Source organism: Oncorhynchus mykiss, chromosome Y, assembly GCF_013265735.2.
Source record: "Oncorhynchus mykiss isolate Arlee chromosome Y, USDA_OmykA_1.1, whole genome shotgun sequence".
Taxonomy (NCBI): Eukaryota; Metazoa; Chordata; class Actinopteri; order Salmoniformes; family Salmonidae; genus Oncorhynchus; species Oncorhynchus mykiss.
In genome coordinates this window covers 14,449,025-14,469,900 of record NC_048593.1, presented here as the reverse complement: position 1 = coordinate 14,469,900, position 20,876 = coordinate 14,449,025, and the positions used below count along the sequence as shown (strand labels likewise).

Sequence of the window (20,876 nt, the reverse complement as noted above, 5' to 3'; positions counted from 1 at the left end):
TGTGTCTCTCTCGCTCTGTGTGTGTGTGTCTCTCTCGCTCTGTGTGTGTGTGTGTGTCTCTCTCGCTCTGTGTGTGTCTCTCTCGCTCTGTGTGTGTGTCTCTCTCGCTCTGTGTGTGTGTGTGTCTCTCTCGCTCTGTGTGTGTGTGTGTCTCTCTCGCTGTGTGTGTGTCTCTCTCGCTGTGTGTGTCTCTCTCGCTGTGTGTGTGTGTGTGTCTCTCTCGCTCTGTGTGTGTGTGTGTGTGTCTCTCTCGCTCTGTGTGTGTGTGTGTGTCTCTCTCGCTCTGTGTGTGTGTGTGTCTCTCTCGCTCTGTGTGTGTGTGTCTCTCTCTCTCGCTCTGTGTGTGTGTGTGTCTCTCTCTCTCGCTCTGTGTGTGTGTGTGTCTCTCTCGCTCTGTGTGTGTGTGTGTCTCTCTCGCTCTGTGTGTGTGTGTGTCTCTCTCGCTCTGTGTGTGTGTGTGTCTCTCTCGCTCTGTGTGTGTGTGTGTCTCTCTCGCTCTGTGTGTGTGTCTCTCTCGCTCTGTGTGTGTGTGTGTGTCTCTCTCGCTCTGTGTGTGTGTGTCTCTCTCGCTCTGTGTGTGTGTGTGTGTCTCTCTCGCTCTGTGTGTGTCTCTCTCGCTCTGTGTGTGTGTCTCTCTCGCTCTGTGTGTGTGTGTGTGTCTCTCTCGCTCTGTGTGTGTGTGTGTCTCTCTCGCTGTGTGTGTGTCTCTCTCGCTGTGTGTGTCTCTCTCGCTGTGTGTGTGTGTGTGTCTCTCTCGCTCTGTGTGTGTGTGTGTGTGTCTCTCTCGCTCTGTGTGTGTGTGTGTGTCTCTCTCGCTCTGTGTGTGTGTGTGTCTCTCTCGCTCTGTGTGTGTGTGTCTCTCTCTCTCGCTCTGTGTGTGTGTGTGTCTCTCTCTCTCGCTCTGTGTGTGTGTGTGTCTCTCTCGCTCTGTGTGTGTGTGTGTCTCTCTCGCTCTGTGTGTGTGTGTGTCTCTCTCGCTCTGTGTGTGTGTCTCTCTCGCTCTGTGTGTGTGTGTGTGTCTCTCTCGCTCTGTGTGTGTGTGTGTCTCTCTCGCTCTGTGTGTGTGTGTGTCTCTCTCGCTCTGTGTGTGTGTGTGTCTCTCGCTCTGTGTGTGTGTGTGTCTCTCGCTCTGTGTGTGTGTGTCTCTCTCGCTCTGTGTGTGTGTGTCTCTCTCGCTCTGTGTGTGTGTGTCTCTCTCGCTCTGTGTGTGTGTGTGTCTCTCTCGCTCTGTGTGTGTGTGTGTCTCTCTCGCTCTGTGTGTGTGTCTCTCTCTCTCGCTCTGTGTGTGTGTGTGTCTCTCTCTCTCGCTCTGTGTGTGTGTGTCTCTCTCGCTCTGTGTGTGTGTGTGTCTCTCTCGCTCTGTGTGTGTGTGTGTCTCTCTCGCTCTGTGTGTGTGTGTGTGTCTCTCTCGCTCTGTGTGTGTGTGTGTGTCTCTCTCGCTCTGTGTGTGTGTGTGTCTCTCTCGCTCTGTGTGTGTGTGTCTCTCTCGCTCTGTGTGTGTGTGTCTCTCTCGCTCTGTGTGTGTGTGTGTCTCTCGCTCTGTGTGTGTGTGTGTCTCTCGCTCTGTGTGTGTGTGTGTCTCTCGCTCTGTGTGTGTGTGTGTCTCTCCCGCTGTGTGTGTGTGTGTCTCTCCCGCTGTGTGTGTGTGTGTGTCTCTCTCGCTCTGTGTGTGTGTGTCTCTCTCGCTCTGTGTGTGTGTGTCTCTCTCGCTCTGTGTGTGTGTGTGTCTCTCTCGCTCTGTGTGTGTGTGTCTCTCTCGCTCTGTGTGTGTGTGTGTGTCTCTCTCGCTCTGTGTGTGTGTGTCTCTCGCTCTGTGTGTGTGTGTGTGTCTCTCTCGCTCTGTGTGTGTGTGTGTCTCTCTCGCTCTGTGTGTGTGTCTCTCTCGCTCTGTGTGTGTGTCTCTCTCGCTCTGTGTGTGTGTGTCTCTCTCGCTCTGTGTGTGTGTGTGTGAGTGTGTCTCTCGCTCTTAGTGTGTGTGTGTGTGTGTCTCTCTCGCTCTGTGTGTCTCTCTCGCTCTGTGTGTCTCGCTCTGTGTCTCGCTCTCTCGCTCTGTGTGTCTCGCTCTGTGTGTCTCGCTCTCGCTCTGTGTCTCGCTCTGTGTGTCTCGCTCTCGCTCTGTGTCTCGCTCTGTTTGTCTCGCTATTTCGCTCTGTGTGTGTCTCGCTCTCTCGCTCTGTGTGTGTGTCTCGCTCTCTCGCTCTGTGTGTGTGTCTCGCGCTCTCGCTCTGTGTGTGTGTCTCGCGCTCTCGCTCTGTGTGTGTGTCTCGCTCTCTCGCTCTGTGTGTGTGTCTCGCTCTGTGTGTGTCTCGCTCTCTCGCTCTGTGTGTGTAGCGATGGGGCCCGGTGGACTTTCTGTAGCGATGGGGCCCGGTGGACTTTCTGTAGCGATGGGGCCCGGTGTAAATTTAGCCCCAGATTGTGAAGTGAGTTTCCCAGAAGCGGGAGGCCAAGGCTGGTCGGGCTTTGGCAGTGAAGGGAGGACAGCAGTGTAGGATGTCGTTCTGGACAGGGAGGTTACACCTCCAAGCCGTGCAGAGGTGGCACTGGATGGCTAGCTCTCTATTTGGGGGAACGTTGGCGTTCCATTAGCTCAAAGTTCACTGCTTCTGAGAATCCCGCTCCTCTTTTTGTTTTGGTCCGTGTGGCGCGTTCCACACAGTAATGTCTTCCAGATGACCGTTGTCTCGAGCCGACACGGGAGAGCATGTTTGGTGGTTAAAGGTCTCTCTCTCTCTTCTGATCCAGTCGGTTCACACGCAACCGGACAGAGTTTTTCATTTTAAATTCAGTGTCCGGTGTGAAACGAGGACATGGCAATACATATGGCAGATCATTATTTAGCCTAGCAAGCAGCCTCCTGGGGGAGCGAACGTTTCCAGGCTAATGACCGGCATGTATCCGTAGATGGCTATGCTAGATGCCCACTTTCATGCCCGTTTACAAAAAAGTTCAACAATTTCAGGGTAGAGGGAGAGAGGAGAGAGAGAGGGGGGGGGAAGTAAATGTAAAAGGGTCTCCATTCATGGTTGTCTGCATTTGAAACTGCAGACTCAAAGCTTTGAACAGTTGGGCCTTTCAGAAAAGTGACCTTTTTTAAAAATAACCTTTTTTGCAAATCCAAATAAAATCTGTGCCAGCCCCCGGAGCCTTTCATGTCCACCACACCTGAATGCTAAGATTTAATGAGAAGAAGAAAGAAATAAAAAAAAAAACCTGGCTAGACCTGGCTTTCCTCAGACCTGGCTTTCCTCAGACCTGGCTTGGCTCATGCATATCACTGGGTGTTTGCTTGGTCCAACCCAGCGTAACCTGAATGGTATCTACTGCTCAGCCCCTCTCTAACCTGAATCGGTCGGTTGTCTTTTGGTCTCTCCACCACTCCTTTGGTCTGGTGTCTTCTATACCCTTTTGAAGTTGCGCTCCAGTCCCAAATTGCCCTTCCTGCCCAGTTGAAAGGCACAGCCGCTCTCTGCCCACCATGTGAACGCATGGCAAAGTGGGATTAATATATTAACAGCTTGCCTGAGGGGTGGGGATGGAGGCCAACTTGGTGGTGGGACTGAAGTGTGGAAGCCCAAAATGGACCCCTTTGTGTCTTGTTAGAGGGTGGGAGAGATTGACTCTTGCATATAACCAACAAGGGCTTGGTTAAACAAGGGTTGGGCAATTTAAAAAAAATAAAATACATAAAAAAATAAAATACTGAATTTCAATTCACTTCCTGATACGTTTTAAATTAAATTGACCCCAACCAACCTCCAACTCATACCCTCCCAGTCCGTCTTTCTCTTAGCCTTCACCGTTTTGTTACCTATTGAATCCTGAAGATGACCTTGTTAAGTGAAAATGACAAACTAAAACCACTTCCTCTCTTCTTCTCGTCTTCCAGGCTCAGCCCTACTGGACCTGACAGAGCAGTTTTCCCTCCCAGAGACGGCTCCCCCCATGCTTGCCAGGCTGCTGGAGGCCATTGAGAAGAAAGGTGAGCTGAGCTGGCCAGTACACACCGGACTAATACAAAAAAATGGCCTATATTTGCATTCTAGAAGATTCACTGCTTGTTTATCAACAACATGATTTCATTTAGTTGGGGGCAGCAGGTAGCCTAGTGGTTAGAGTGTTGGACTAGTAACCGATAGGTTGCTAGTACGAATCCCCGAGCTGACGAGGTAAAACGCTGATCTATCGTTCTTCCCCTGAACAAGGCAGTTAACCCACTGTTCCTAGTCCATCATTGTAAATAAGAATGTGTTCTTTACTGACGTGCCTAGTTAAATTAAGGTTAAATAAAACATTTAAAAATATTTTTTTTTTTCTCCTTAAATCTGAATAGTTTCATAGTGATTTTATGGACTTTCCAGGAATCAAATTAATTGCATTTCAGCTATGCGCTTTCCAGGAATCAAAGTAATTGCATTTCAGCTAGTGGTATCATGTGCTCCTTGATTTGGCGTAGGTCTGGACAATCCAACTCTGTACAGAACCTTCACAGCCGGTGGTGGACTAGATGTCAGACAGTGCTTTGACACTGGTGAGCGGAATTCATCTTCTTCACTTATTTCCACCCAAATTCAATGTCTTTTTATTTAAAAAAACGACAACAAAGTGCGTTTTTTATATAAAAAGCAGTTAGACCGTGAGCAAATGTATGTGTTGTGTTCAGATCCTCCCTCAGCAGACCTGGACCAGATGGACCTGCAGATGTTGTGTGACGGTCTGAGTCGGTACCTGCAGGACCTTCCCCAGCCTGTCATCCTACCAGCCATTTACACTCAGCTGGTCCACACCGCCCAAGGTACACACACACACACACACACGGTAAACACTGCCATTCACTCTCGTCAGAATACACCACATGATTACAACCATTATTCTATAGCACCCGCTGTTTCCTTGCTGTTTTACTCGAAAGTGGGTCGAGTCAAAATCAGCATGTTGGTTAGAGGTTGACATTTGTTTGTAGGTCTCAGCAATAATGCTGAATATTTGGGCCTTACCCCAACCCAAAGGTACACAGCAGTCCTAACCTAATCTTCCATTGGCTGGACGATGGAACACTCTGTACTTTGAGATTGGAGAGGGTACCCAGAGGACCTAGAGCCTAGTGTCAATATCCACCCGTTGGCCCTTACACAGAGAGAGAGACACACTATCTCTTTCTCTATCGCTCTCTTTCTCCCTTCCCCCATTTCTTAGGTTCGCTCTCTGTCTTGGGTTGTCTGTCTTTCTCTCTCTCTCTCTCTCTCTCGCCTTTTGAACCTCTGTCCCTCCCTTCTCTGTATCTCTACATCTGTCGTGGGTTCTCTCCTTCTCCCTCCCTTTGTTCTGTTCTTCAGTGCTCGCTGGATTATCGTTCTGTCACATGGCCAGAGACAGGATATCTGTGGTTAATAGCAACTAAAATAAGCCTGAGGGTTTATCTCCCACATCTCAGTGCTAGCCAATCATCTGCAAGTGTACCTTGCACTCCTCACTCATTGTCGAGCACACACAATCTCAATGTGGTTTTCTAACACGACGACTGCACACAGGGCTCTTTTCTTCTTCGTCTTCCCGCCACCCCATTGGTCGAAGGGAAGCCTGCTCGCCTCACACATCTGTAGCTACAACTGAGGGAGCTTTTGGAAGGGTTTTGTCAGTGTGACATTCCTTCTTCTCTGACGTGTGTGTGTGGGTCCCACAGAGGTGCAGAGCCCTGAGGAGTGTGCCCAGCAGCTGCGTCACATCGCCAGCGCACCCAGCCTTCCGGCCCAGTACTGGCTCACCTTCCACTGCCTGCTGCGCCACTGGTCCCGGGTGTGTCACAATGCACCCAAGAACCTGCTCAGCTCCCGCACGCTCGGTGAGATCTTCAGCCCGGTGCTCTTCAGACAGCAGGCTGCCAGGTGGGTGGAAGAGACAGACAGGCACACTGACTTACACTGACTGGCGCACGCTGACTGACTGGCGCACGCTGACTGACTGGCGCACGCTGACTGACTGGCGCACGCTGACTGACTGGCGCACGCTGACTGACTGGCGCACGCTGACTGACTGGCGCACGCTGACTGACTGGCGCACGCTGACTGACTGGCGCACGCTGACTGACTGGCGCCCGCTGACTGACTGGCGCACGCTGACTGACTGGCGCACGCTGACTGACTGGCGCACGCTGACTGACTGGCGCACGCTGACTGACTGGCGCACGCTGACTGACTGGCGCACGCTGACTGACTGGCGCACGCTGACTGACTGGCGCACGCTGACTGACTGGCGCACGCTGACTGACTGGCGCACGCTGACTGACTGGCGCACGCTGACTGACTGGCGCACGCTGACTGACTGGCGCACGCTGACTGACTGGCGCACGCTGACTGACTGGCGCACGCTGACTGACTGGCGCACGCTGACTGACTGGCGCACGCTGACTGACTGGCGCACGCTGACTGACTGGCGCACGCTGACTGACTGACTGACTGGCGCACGCTGACTGACTGACTGACTGACTGGCGCACGCTGACTGACTGACGCGCGCGCGCTGACTGACTGACTGGCTGACTGGCGCGCGCTGACTGACTGGCTGACTGGCGCGCGCTGACTGACTGACTGACTGACTGACTGACTGACTGGCGCGCACTGACTGACTGGCGCGCACTGACTGACTGGCGCGCGCTGACTGACTGACTGGCGCGCGCTGACTGACTGACTGGCGCGCGCTGACTGACTGACTGGCGCGCGCTGACTGACTGACTGGCGCGCGCTGACTGACTGGCGCGCGCTGACTGACTGACTGGCGCGCGCTGACTGACTGACTGGCGCGCGCTGACTGACTGACTGGCGCGCGCTGACTGACTGACTGGCGCGCGCTGACTGACTGACTGACTGGCGCGCGCTGACTGACTGACTGACTGGCGCGCGCTGACTGACTGACTGACTGGCGCGCGCTGACTGACTGACTGACTGGCGCGCGCTGACTGACTGACGGACGCGCGCTGGCTGACGCACGCACGCACGCACGCACTCTGACGCACGCACGTACGCACACTGACGCACGCACGCTGACTGACGCACTGACGCACGCACGCTGACTGACGCACTGACGCACGCACGCTGACTGACGCGCGCTGACTGACGCACGCTGACTGACGCACTGACGCACGCTGACTGACTGACTGACTGACGCACGCACGCTGACTGACGCACGCACGCACGCTGACTGGCTGTGAAAGGATTAGGTTGGGAAGCTGTGATGTAGCAATTAAAGGAGCCGGGCTTGAAGTCCCATCAGTTAGAGACCGAGAGAGAGAGACCATGCACAGATTAACCAGAGCAGCAGGGCCAGTCAGCTGCCTGGAAAATCACCGAATCAATTTGACTTTCATTTCGTCCTTTTTTCTTCTTTCTTCTACTTGTTCACATCATCAGCTGTGAGCCCAGCCCAGATGCTCACATCAAGATCATCGAGACCCTTGTGACCAGCGAATGGACAGAAGCCCAGGCTGCTCCAGGTAAGAACTCACATTCCTCTCTTCTGTTATTCAGCATGTAGTATGCTCTTCTGGTTGGGGGTGTATGCAGAGCTTTAGAGTGATTGTCGCTGTATCTCAGTTCTATATTTAAAGCTAAAGAAACTAATGCCCATCCTTGCCTCTGTGAAAGAGATTTACGTTCATGTGCTGTACTGTGTTATAGAAAGTTAAAACTACATAATCACACTGCACTGTGCACAAACAGGTCACTATTGTGGGACAAAAATCGCTACTTCAATTTTTATACAAAAATGTCTGTTTTAAATATCACTACGCTGTTTTTGATATACCACGGCAAATGACTACAAACCAATATTAATATTAAAACCTTTTATTAAACACATTATTTTCCATTGGATCGAACCTAGCATTTGGTTTGCTTCGTGTATACTTAGCGTTGGAACCTGCAAAGCATTCTCCTGAGATTTTGGTAATGAGCCTCTTTATCTACTTCCCCCGGAGTCAGATGAGCTTCCCCTCTGTCCAGTATGTTAGAGGCAATTTTGCGAGTCAATGCTAACTACCATTAGCTCAATGACTAGAAGTCCATGGTATCTAACTAACAGTTATGCAAATGGATAAATATACAGTGTATTCCGAAAGTATGCAGACCCCTTGACTTTTTCCAAATGTTGTTACTTTACAGCCTTGTTCTAAAATTGATTAAATAATTTCAAATCCTTATCAATACCCCATAATGACATCCTGTTTCCATTGATCATCAATGTTTCAACAACTTGATTGGAGTCCACCTGAACACCTGGCCTCCTCCATTCTTAAATGGAAGAAGTTAGGAACCACCAAGACTCTTCCTAGAGCTGGCCGCCCAGCCAAACTGAGCAATCGGGGGAGAAGGGCCTTGATCACCTCCGATCAAGAACCCAATAGTCACTCTGACAGAGCTTTAGAGTTCCTCTTTGGAGATGGGAGAACCATCCAGAAGGACAACAATCTCTACAGCACCCCACCAATCAGGCCTTTATGGTAGAGTGGCCAGATGGAAGCCACTCCTCTGTAAAAGGCACATGACAGCCTGCTTGTAGTTTGCCAAAAGGAACCTAAAGGACTCTGACAATGAGGAACAAGATTCTCTGATGAAACGAAGATTGAACTATTTTGGCCTGAATGCCAATCGTCACTTCTGGAGGAAACCTGGAACCATCCCTACGGTGTAGCATGGTGGTGGCGTTTTTCAGAGTCAGGGACTGGGAGACTAGTCAGGATCAAGGGAAAGATGAATGGAGCAAAGTACAGAGAAATCCTTGATGACAAAACTGCTCCAGATGGCTCAGAACCTCAGACTCAGGCGGAGGTCCACCTTCCAACAGGATTACGACCCTAATCACACAGCCAAGACAACGCAGGTCTCTGAATATCCTCGAGTGGCCCAGCCAGAGCCCGGACTTGAACCCACTTGAACATCTCTGGAGAGACCTGAAAATAACTGTGCAGTGACGCTCCCCATCCAATCTGACAGAGCTTGAAAGGATCTGCAGAGCAGAATGGGAGAAACTCCCCCAAATACAGGTGTGCCAAGCTTGTAGCATCATACCCAAGAAGACAAGGCTGTAATCGCTGCCAAAAGTGCTTCAACAAAGTACTGAGTAAAGGGTCTGAATACGTATGTAAATGTGATATTTCAGGTTTGTTTTTTGTTTTTGCAAAAATGTCTATAAACCTGTTTTGGCTTTGTCATTATAGGATATTGTGTGTAGATTGATGAGGGGGGAAAGAACTATTGAATCAATTTTAGAATCAAATAAAATAACATTTTTGAATAAAATGTGAAACAAGTCAAGGGGTCTGAATACTTTCCAAATGCACTGTATCTTAGACTAAGGCTGCAGGGATAAAGGGATTGGGATGAACTCATGGATACCACTTCAATGTTTCTGCAATTTGCATAACTGTTTGTACGATACCCATGGACATCCAGTCGTTGCGCTAACGCTGGTTAGCATTGGCTCGCAAAACTACTTCTAACATCCTTCATACAGGATGCAGAGACACAAAAAATGGTATCCACAAGTTCATGTGACTCTGGGGAAGCAGATAACATGCTTAATTGCCAACATCCTAAAGTGTCCCTTTAACCCATAGCCTCAATAATGGGATCTTAAACTGTGTTGTGTAAGAAGGGGTTGTGTTCATTTTTGGTTTGGTGCCGAGGGTAGAGCCACCTTCCCCTTTTGAACAGGAAATCAGTGGCTTGTTGAGATCAAAGTGAATAGTTGATGTAGTGTTTTTTTTTAGGTGGATTCCATCAAACGTGTTGTGCACAGAAGAACCATCGGTTTTAATTATGTTAGACTGTACCGTGGCCAGAAATACACAGAACTAAAGTTTGAACATTTCATCAATTCATGTTGTGACGGAATGAAACCATATTGTGGGAAAAGCTATGATATATATATATATATATATATATTTTTTCCCCCACATAATCGGTGGGGTGTGGACTAAGCTAGCGTTCTCGTGTGGGAGTGCACAATGTTGCGTGGCACGGTTGTGTTCTTACAGTTGCTTGTTGAAACAGCCTTTAGGCAGCCCGGGGGCCCATTGCCTGGCTGTCACTGTTTTAAAAAGTTGTATTATCTGTCGGGGCCTATTTCTAAAATCCATCTCGCTCGGGCTGCTGTCTGTAGTTCACACCTGCAGGAGCAATGGGCCGACGGGGGAGGTGGGCGGGCTGGTGGGCAAGGACGAGCACGAACACTCAACACCGCACGCTTTGACTTCTCTCTCTGCTGAACCAGCCAGGTCCCTTCCTGTGTCAAACACACACACACACACACACACACTATGTGCCATGCACCGACACTCGTGAAACACACATACATACCAGGTAGGTTGGACTCGGAGGGGAGCAGTTTGTCATTCAGTTGTGTTTAACACCACACGTGTGTACGTGGGGATCTTTTGAGAGCACGTGTGAGACTTTCTACGAAAGTGTGGGTATGTGTACTGTCTGCAAATACGTGTTTCTCTGAATGATAGTCTGTCTGTCTGTGTGCGTGTCTGTATGCCTCCTCCCAGTTACTGGGAGCCTATTTTTAAGTAAGCAGCCAAAGGCCACTTAGATTTGGTTGGCTGGAAACTCGGTCCGTTCCACAGAGCACCTCTTGTTACACCACGATCAGACTGACAGCGTCATTGTGTTTTGGTACACCAGAAGTACATTCATTTCCAATGGAGCGCTGCGTTTGCCTTGCACCAATCAATGCCTTGCAGTTTCAGTGCATTCTGTGTGGCGTGTATGTTGAATTTATTCAACACGTATGAAATTGTATGCGTCAACTGGACAGAAATAGTAGGATAAAGGCGAAATGTTGAACTTTTGTTACACACACATCCACAAATGTTTGGAGTACATATTGAAAAAAATGTTGCAGTGACACTGTCGTGAGATTGAGGCGTAAGCCCGGCGGCTGCTCCTACTTCCTAGGCCCACACTGCTCTCCCCTCTGCCTCACCCTTCTAACCCCGCCCCCCCTCCCCGCTGGCTCCTTCCACACACCCCTCCCAGCCCCCAAAGTGCCCAGCTCAGCAAATATTTGAACCTGTGCGAGTTAATCATAAGACTGACCCCCACCCCCCCCTTCGGTCGGCACTAGGGCCAGGTTTCAGAGTGGGCAGACAGGGTCAACAGCAAGGCAGCAGCTCAGCTAATCATTAGAGCCACTGAACACGCCGATTGGCACGTGTGCTTTTCTGTTGCTCATTAGAAAAAGGACATTTCAGTCTTGGAAGTAGCCTATTTCCTATTCCTCAAAATCCCCTGAATGAATCTAATGTAACTCAAGAAATCTGTCATTAATTTAGACTATTTTCTTGGAGGATGTTTTAGTTGAGCTATTTTACATCTAAGGTGTTTGGTGGGCGCAGTATTTCTCAAGTTAAAAGATGCGCGATGTGTAAACAAGGTCTGGCTATTGGGCAGGTCTGTCTCACTGTCTATGCTATTGGATATAGAGCAATCACTGCAGCTGTTCACCCTGTGTTAGTGGGGAAATGTAAATCGTCAAATCACTGCCCAACCTTCATATACCTGTTGTGACCAAAATTATCCTATTTACACCTTGAGGTAAATTTTGGCACTAGAATAACGGTTTCTGACTCATATCGATGCCACATAGGTCGTTTTCAAAGGGTTTTATTGCTTTTTGAAGGCAGTTCCTCTTTAACCAGCGGTCCCCACTCGCACAGCCCTCCTCAGCCTGGCATAACATTTAGAGAGGAAGGGAGGGAGGAAGGGAGGGAGGGGGAGGGGGAGCTGTACAGAGAGGCACGCAGCCCTCTCACTGTTTCACCACCCGTGTCAGATCAAGGAGCAAGCCAGGCAGTCAGGCAAGCACCTGCCTCCAAGCCAAGCCAGAGAGTTACCGGATTACCTGGATTTCATTAAGTACCGCTGAACGGACCGTCACCTCTCTAAGAACCAAAGTAAAATAATCTTGTTTAAGCCACGGAATGGACATTTTCAGAAGGACTTGAGAGAGTTCTATCTAGAGCTCTGTCTGTTTGGATTTTACACACCGTTATTGGGAGATTTAAACAAAAGACACACCACTGGTGCCTTATACCAGAACATGCACAACTTGCAACGTAAGTTTGAGATCTTGAATCGTTGCAAATCTGACACACTGGATAAGTTTCAAGGGTTTATTGCTAATGCAAGGGCTTCAGCAAAACCTTGAGACAATGAATTTTTAGATAGATGAATAGGCCAGATAGAAAATGTTAAATAAATGTGCTGGGTAACAGTGGAGCAGGCTATGGGACAGAAACGAGACGGACAGGTTTTTTTTTAAATGTATTTTTATTTTATGGCCAGTCTCCTGGAGCCGTCAAGGAGAACAGGTTTTCCTCAAGCCATCGCTCGCTCGCTCTCCGCTGCTGTACTTTTAGAGACTGTTGGTTCATACAGGCCCCATAGATCACCCTGCCGCCTTTCTGTGTGGTCAGGACGGCACGCTGATTTATCTAGGGACAACAGTGCAGAATGTACCGTTTCAGAGGCAATTTTACAATGATTTACTACCGAGCAAAAAATAAATAAGCCCATGAATATGAAGCACAAGTTGAATAATGTAGGGTTTTCTTTACTTGGATTTAGTGCATGTAGCTAGCTGTTCTTTTTAAATGAGATCACATGCCCTTAAAAAAGTAATACCCAGGTAAAAACTGTCGTCCTTATCACTCCGATAAGCTTTTATCTGGTATACTTTCAGTCAATGTGGCCTATTTCATCATTCCCAAGCTGCCTTTGGAAAGACTCCATTCCCCCCTCCTCTTCTGCCCAATAATCCCCCCCGGAGAATTACTGGTGTATTTTGGAGCCTCCGGGTGACTGGTGGTGGTAAGTGGGTGGCTGTGACCGGGGCAAAGGCTTTAGGACGTGTAGTGGAGCTGCTCTGCCTGGCCTGCCTACGTGCCGCAGCAGCAGCAGAGCTGGTTTTGTCTCTGTGCCAACAGTGGGCTGGACTAAACCGGTACACGACACGCGCGGGGAGGAGGGATTGAGCAACCTGCGGGAGGGAGGGCTGAGAGCTACAGAGCAGGAGAGAAAGAGAGAAGGCTGCAGATTCGTTTCACTCCAACTGCGTTAGAGCTATGAGAAGATGTTCACAGCAGCTATAGTCGGATCTATCTCTGGAAAGGATGCTGTGTACTAAACATATTATTATAGGGCTATTTTAGCCTGTTTGTGTTCTAGTCTGTATAGACACTGATCTGCACTACAGGGACTGTGCACATTGAGGGATAGCAGCAGCAACTTAAAATGGGAAAAGGCCAGTGAGCTTTCAAAATGACATCATCGCTTTCAGGAAATTAAAGATGCAGGAGTTGTTGTTGACAGTCCCCCCCCGCGCAATTGGCTGTGGTAAGTGATGTAACACATTACTGAGCAAGGAAGCAGGCAAGCTGCCTTTCAAGACGGCTTTTTAAAATGGGTTTTTGAGGTGGTCGTACGAAGAGAGCAGGGCTCCATTCAGAACGGATTACGATTGTATCATTCAAATGTGCAACAAGGCTGTCTCTGAAACATGGGAGGATTTGGAGGACTCTTGTCTGAGACCCGAGTTTGACGTCGATTCTGAACCTTTATTTTACCTAGAGATGGACCCTCCAGGTAGGCAAACTGACTTAGCTCATTAACGCTGGGTGTTGCATGACAAGTCTGTCTCAATGCGTGCCGAGACATTGTATGGCAGGGGGTACGATGGTCTAAGGCTAGCAGCAGCGCAGGAAGTTCCTAAGGCAAATGGTGAGTTCTGGTGGCGGTGAAATGTCACCTTGGCTGTCAGCCCACAACTACTGCCTGCATTGCCATACCCTCTGGCCATCTCTGATCACCTCTTCTGGATCCATGGATTTAGGCACTGCTGCAACCAGTAGGCTTTCGGAAAGATCCAGCGTTTGGCGAAATCCAGCTAAAGGGAACAGCCCATTTGCATACATTATTCCATCGCCATGGATATGGCTCATGTTATAAATATGTATATTATGCCCATGGCTCGGTGTCTCTCCTGCTACGTTGAAGTCTGAGGTACGCTGCAGCAGGACAGCAGGCAGATGGGGAACAAAGAGAGTGAAGCAGCTCTAGTACGTTTAAAAATAGCCTTCTGCCATTTCAGCTCAGCTCCCTCCTGCCTGCACCTCTGAAAGAGTGGCAGCTGTATCGAGTGAGCCTGAGTCATTCGTGTGATTAACCATTCCAATGCAGCGATTAGGGCTTATTGATTCTGAGTGCTAGCAGCATGAAATAGGAATGGGGGAATTTGCATTAGGGAGAATGCTGTTGCTTAGAAGAAACCATTTGGAAGAGAAGGGACTGGATGTGTTCAACGCAACGTGGTGATATGAGGTTTTTTCGACCATGGAGCTTGGTGGGTTCATTGGTTTCTCTACAGACAGTTATATTGGTGGATATGTGGCTGAGTTATAGTATTTACATGATGATTCTGCAATGGTTTACAGCTTTTTGCATTTGAGCTGCAGGCCCAAAGCTGCGCTCCATTAGGTCTGAAATTATGCAGTGTCATTTATTTTTTCCCTTTTTTTGTGGCCGTTTTGCAGAAAGGCAGAGATTATCTGTGTGCGGCGTAATTGGGGCAACAGATGGGGTTGATTTCTCGTTGTTGCGATTTATGGTTAGGTCCCAACACGGAGGAGTGAAGGGGGTTATTTTTTTTTCTTGAATGTAATCCATTCTCCCTTACTCACTCACTCTTTTTTTCTCTCTCTCTCACTTGCGCTCTCTTTCTTGCTCTCTCTCTCAATGTTGGAGAGCAGTGTTTTTCTTTCAGCCCAATGTAATCAAGTGGAAAGGATTGGAGGTAGAAAGCCGTATCCTCCCACTGTTCTAACTGCCGCAGACGTTTGATCAGGTTCAAATGGCTCTCTTAATTGTCCACTAAGCAAATGGAATAATATTTTCCACTCGCAGCTAGAGTAAAATATATTTCTACAACCCCTTTCAGCTCCCCCCTGGCATACTGGCTTAGCATTACATTATATATGCCAGGGGTGACATCACTCCTGATAACGACATGCTCCTGTTTTAATGCAATAGGCAATTGACTGTATCATCATCACATGAACTAAGCAGCCCTCTCTCTCCCCTCTCGAACAATACAGCCCTACCTCCCAAGCCGCCCAAACCCACAGCCCCTGCTGTCACTAACAACGGTATGAACAACAACATGGCGCTGCAGGACGGCGAATGGTACTGGGGAGACATCTCCCGCGAGGAGGTCAACGAGAAGCTGAGGGACACGGCCGACGGTACGTTCTTGGTCCGTGATGCCTCCACCAAGATGCACGGCGACTACACGCTCACTTTGAGGTAAGTCTTTTTCCTTCCCTCGAAAAAGACTCACTTCGCACCTCCTCTATAACTAGTGTTTGTTGAATATTTCATTTTTATTTGGTCCCCCCTCCCTATTGGTCTCCACTTACAGAAAAGGGGGTAACAATAAGCTGATCAAGATATTCCACCGGGATGGGAAATACGGCTTTTCGGACCCCCTGACCTTCAACTCAGTGGTGGAGCTCATCAACCACTACCGCAATGAGTCGCTGGCCCAATACAACCCCAAGCTAGACGTCAAGCTGCAGTTCCCCGTCTCCAAACACCAGCAGGTAACCGTCAGCATGATCATAAAATGTATTTGTTTAGGACTTTTCACACAATGCGTCATAGCTCAAAAGCCTTGGCAAATGAGTCACTGTAGATCTACAGCTCTACTCCATTTCTTCGCCTCCCCTTCTCAGGATCAGGTGGTGAAGGAGGACAACATTGAGGCTGTGGGGAAGAAGCTCCATGAGTACCACCAGCAGTATCAGGAGAAAAACCGAGAGTATGACCGCCTCTACGAGGAGTACACCAGGACGTCCCAGGAAATCCAAATGAAGAGGACAGCGATCGAAGCCTTCAACGAAACCATCAAGATCTTCGAGGAGCAGTGCCAAACGCAAGAGCGGTACAGCAAAGAGTACATTGAGAAGTTCAGGAGGGAAGGCAATGACAAGGAGATCCAGAGGTAAGGGCTTGATCTAGACCCCCCCAAAAAACTGCCCAAAAAATTACATTTGGACATTGTTTTCTTATCTGATCAACTTCTTAATGCTTCATAACTGAGTGATTGTTTTCCTCAGGATCATGGGCAACTATGAGAAGCTGAAGTCTCGTATCAGTGAGATCGTGGACAGCAAGCGGCGTCTGGAGGAGGATCTGAAGAAGCAGGCCGCTGACTACCGAGAGATCGACAAACGGATGAACAGCATCAAGCCCGACCTCATCCAGCTCCGCAAGACCAGGGATCAGTACCTCATGTAAGTATCACCTCCTAGTTTCAAATCAATTCAAGTAACTTTATTTTTCTGGTGATGGGAACGTCTTGTAAAGGTCTCGATACTACCAGTCTCTAATCGGTCTTGTCATGGTTCTTGTATTCCAGGTGGTTGACCCAGAAGGGTGTCAGGCAGAAGAAGCTCAACGAGTGGCTGGAAATCAAGAACGAGAACACGGAAGAGTGAGTATTATAGACTGACCTTCCATACATTTTTATGTTCCTGGTATCTAACGTTGGCAAAGTTATGGGACAAGCAATGGGGAATCGCATCGCACCATTGTTAAATGGTTTGCCATTTGATTTCAAACTTTAAGTGCCTAACTCCCTCCGTCCATCTATGTTCTCCAGTCAATACTCTATGGTGGATGACGATGAGGACCTCCCGCACCACGACGAGCGCTCCTGGAAGCTGGGCAACATCAACCGGCTGCAGGCTGAGGCACTCCTCCGGGGGAAGAGAGACGGAACATTCTTGGTCCGAGACAGCAGCAAGGCAGGATGCTACGCCTGCAGTGTTGTGTACGTATAAAGACCTTGTACTCATTCTACTTTCGTTCTATAGTATAGTCATGTAAGCATCTACCTGATCCTGAAATGACCCTACCAGCATTTGGTTACTGATGCAATGTAATTTACCTCAGCGTTTGTATGGCTGTAGCTTGACAGTGTTCCCATGAAGGATCAGACTGTGCTGCACCTACACCCTTTCTGTTTACCTCAACCTGAAGTCAAGCTGTTTGCTTCTACACTGTTCAGCACATTGACATTGGCACTGCAAACACAAATTCAGAGACTGTAGACTTTACAGGAACAGGTGTAGACACTGCAGCTCAACCATGTCTAGAGTGAACCTCGTGTGACCAAGGGCTTGATGATTAGTCAAGTCGTAGAGTCATGTGTGCCCTAGTGCTGGGAACAAAAAAGTACAATCTGACCTAATAGAATATGACTTGACGTTTCTCTCCTTCTCCGTCTCTCCTCTCCAGTGTGGAAGGTGAGGTGAAGCACTGTGTCATCAACAAGACGCCCTCAGGGTTTGGCTTTGCCGAACCTTACAACCTGTACAACTCGCTCAAAGAACTGGTCCTCCACTATCAGCACACGTCACTGGTCCAGCACAATGACTCTCTGAATGTTACGCTAGCGCACCCCGTCTACGCACAGCAGAAGCGGTGAGGACCCTCCTGGCCATTCAGTTGGGCAAAAACATGAAAGAGACTTGTTTTCCTAAAAATGTATATTTATATATTGTGCTCGGACTTTGGACTCAAAGATTTAAAAAATAATAATAATTAAAAACTAGGCCCGTGTCTTGCCTACTAACAGACGTTTGACCCACGAGAGAGGAAAGGACTAAAGAGACTAACGCAAAACGAAGCCTGAAAACATTTCAGTGACTGTGAACTGACTGTGAACAGTGGCGAGAGCCTGAATGTAGTCTTGTCTCTCGTGCGTATTGTGGGAGCGCAGAGTCGAGGTGAAACTGCTGAACTCTCTCCCCAGCGGAGGACATTGGAGGCCTTTTCCTAATGGTGCTTGTTCTTTTCAAAGCTTTACCAGCTGGAATGTCAAAACGCAGATAAAACTTGAGTGCATCATTTTTTCTTTTTCTTTTCCCCCTTCTTGCGTTTTTACTTTCAAGTCTATCCCCCTACGGGTGTCTGTGTGTCCATGTGACCAAAACTCACAGTATCTGAAAGCTGTTGGGGGTGTCTAACACACTTGTGTGTGTGTGTGTGTAAGTGTTCAGTGACAGACCATGGATCAGCTGATAAATGTAGCAAAATGGCACTTTTGACAAAGTATAATCGTTTTCTTGAAAAGACTCCTACGGACTTACAGTGCAGAGACTAAACTGTTCTCTACTGTGGATGAGTGAAAATATGGACAGACTTGAAATGGAAATACTTCATTATGTATATATACAGAGGGGAACGTCAGTACACAGCAAACCTACCGCACCATACCAAAAAAAAGCTCAGTTACTGTTCAGTTATGTCCTAATCTGCTATGCAATTATGTATCTCCCTTATTTCTACAAAGTTGTTTTTATGCTGTTGCAAACCCATAATATAAGCTTGTTTTTAATGCTTGAGAAAGTTTATTTCCCATGTAAATATCCAAGAGGATATTTTGTGTCAAAATGCCACGATAAAAACTGCTTCAGATTTTTAAGAAAGTAAATAATAGTAACATATACTTTATTACAAATGACTTTATCAGCAACGGATATAAAGATGGAAAAGATGAGTATTTTATTAGTACTTTTTTTTGCTTCAAACGGATGTTCTCAGGCAGAGCCTTTTGAGTATTTGACAGTTGCTTCAGTCACAAGAAATATTTCTAACATAGCCACGTGTTTTTAGGTCTTTGTCGAAACAACGGTAGCATCCCAAGTGGCACCCTATTCCTTATAGTATACAGGGGATAGTGTGCCATTTTAGAATGATGGGAATATTTGTTGATTACTGCAATCATAATGGTGCATGTTGTACTCACCTTTTCAACCATCCATGGAAACAACAGTATAGATTTATTTTGTTATATAACCTTTCCCCCAAGGAAATCAGAGCAAATCGGTGTCTTGAAATGATGGAAATTGTTATTAAAAAGATCAATTGGGAGACATTTTATCTTCCCCTATGCATTGTCCACATTGTATTTTTTTCTGTATCAGAAAATCTTTGGAGTTGTTTACGTGGGTGGATCAACTCATTTCAAATAGTCCGTGATTGCTTATTCTCATACGACATTGTATACCAAGTGGTTCTGTTACTTGGAGAAAGTGCCCACATTTAGCTGCCAACCCACTAGTAAACATTGGTGTCACCGCTGCACATTTCCCAAAACAATTTTTCGACTCCTCGATGTCCATGAGTCTAAATTAGGGTGTTAATCTATAGTACACCGTTAGCATGTGTGGATTTTTCATTATAAAATATTATGATTAACTTTGAATTAGACTCTCATCCAAGCCCAGTCGATTTAAAAATGAAATCAAATTATTTTAGTTTGGTGACATTTTCTTTCAAAGGTAGGCCTACTTGCCTTAAAGTAATTTGTTTAAATCTACACTGGCTGGCATTGTTGGCAAATGTAACCCTCTACATCATCTATCCCTATTAGAAACATGAAATAAATGTGTCGTGTGAGAATTAACCTATTCAATTGTATTTTTAATTCCCCCTTCCCTTTGACATAAATGGCTAGTGAGACATTTCAATCTGGCACCACTATTATACCTATATATTTGCAGGGAGTAAATTTCCACAAATCTCATGGTATACTTAAAGGTTGAAGAGAAAGAGAGGCATTAGATATGTTTCATTCGGGGGAAAAGAAGTGTTGCCAATGTTGGATAAACATATTTTTTTCTCTCTGGGTGGAATAGTATGCATGTGTTAAACAGGGCAACGCGAGCGGTGTCTTTTGGTGTGGGTTCTGTTTACAACAATGCATATTTTTCCTTCTTACGTGTATGACCCCATTACCTTTTGTGAGCCCCCCTGGGAGTGGAATTTCGACAAAGCGTAAACAAACTTATAGTCAGTGCAATGTGTACGAGATGTGTTCACATTGTGTAACAGTTTTGTGTCAGTGTGTGACCAAAATTATCATCATGTGGAATTTATTTTGACACATTAAGATGAATTGTTTTCGCTCACATTTGACGTTAACTGTTTCTCTTTTGCTTTGCTCGCATTGGTCAAGGCCAATAACTTCTGAACCAGCTAAAACGAAGCAAGTTTGGATTCAAACTACTATGCCACCTCTGGGACAAATAACCATTGTACTACAGTATACCTTTATACCTTTTCAAGTTTGTTGTATAAATGTAGTTTGATCCCAGGCTGGTCTTGTTTGTTTTACATTTGTCCAAAGTGTCGTCTCGTTCTACACTCTTTTCTTTGGAAAAATCTGCACCATTTTGAGGGTTAGACTTTTCTTTTCTCCCTCAGTTGACACATTCACCTGTGAGGTGATTGTTACAGAAACGTTGTGTGCAATTTACCAATATTCCCCAGTTTTGCTTCAATCGTGTATTGGGCTTTGTTTAAAGAAAATAAACATTTGTTTAAAAAAAAAAAGTGAACAACTTTTCAGTGTTATTATTGAAGTAAAATAGCTAATTTTCCACATTGTGACATCCATGTACACACACCAGACAAAAAAAGACAAAAGGCACCTTTTCAGTTGCAGAACTGTGTACAGCTGGGAGTCTTTTTGAGGTTATGCAAATTGAATGGTGTGGCATTATGGCACAGAATTTGATGTCATCAGTGATAAGACAGAACACTTTGTTCCCTCAAGAGAACATTCACACTGTAATTGAATTTATAGAGGCGTACGTGGTTTTTGCTATTTTAACACACCACTTAATTCTAGAATGGACTTTTCAGTTCCTACTTTTAACCAATACATTTCTACTTGCAGAAATAGGATGTTAATTATAATTGTATTAAATTAAACATACATTTAGTCATTTAGCAGACACTCTTATCCAGAGTGA

The 20,876-nt window shown here is 47.0% G+C and overlaps 1 protein-coding gene across 4 annotated transcripts in view; it reads left to right on the top strand.

The window, feature by feature from the left end:
• LOC110509692 (phosphatidylinositol 3-kinase regulatory subunit alpha) overlaps window positions 1–20,454 on the top strand; it is a 42,594-nt gene extending 22,140 nt beyond the window's left edge. The window contains exons 3-14 of one of the 4 annotated variants that reach the window (XM_021590728.2): window positions 3,890–3,982; window positions 4,457–4,531; window positions 4,664–4,795; window positions 5,684–5,885; window positions 7,405–7,487; window positions 15,150–15,357; window positions 15,473–15,653; window positions 15,786–16,054; window positions 16,170–16,346; window positions 16,472–16,546; window positions 16,715–16,885; window positions 17,353–20,454. In XM_021590728.2, coding sequence (XP_021446403.1) covers window positions 3,890–3,982; window positions 4,457–4,531; window positions 4,664–4,795; window positions 5,684–5,885; window positions 7,405–7,487; window positions 15,150–15,357; window positions 15,473–15,653; window positions 15,786–16,054; window positions 16,170–16,346; window positions 16,472–16,546; window positions 16,715–16,885; window positions 17,353–17,542 — 1,856 coding nt within the window. In that variant the 3' untranslated portion in view covers window positions 17,543–20,454. Of the gene's footprint in view, window positions 1–3,889; window positions 3,983–4,456; window positions 4,532–4,663; window positions 4,796–5,683; window positions 5,886–7,404; window positions 7,488–11,800; window positions 12,114–13,063; window positions 13,393–13,446; window positions 13,642–15,149; window positions 15,358–15,472; window positions 15,654–15,785; window positions 16,055–16,169; window positions 16,347–16,471; window positions 16,547–16,714; window positions 16,886–17,352 lie in introns of those variants that run through there. The other 3 variants (XM_021590731.2, XM_021590730.2, XM_021590729.2) reach the window with 3 other exon arrangements.
• Window positions 20,455–20,876: the final 422 nt, after the last annotated feature.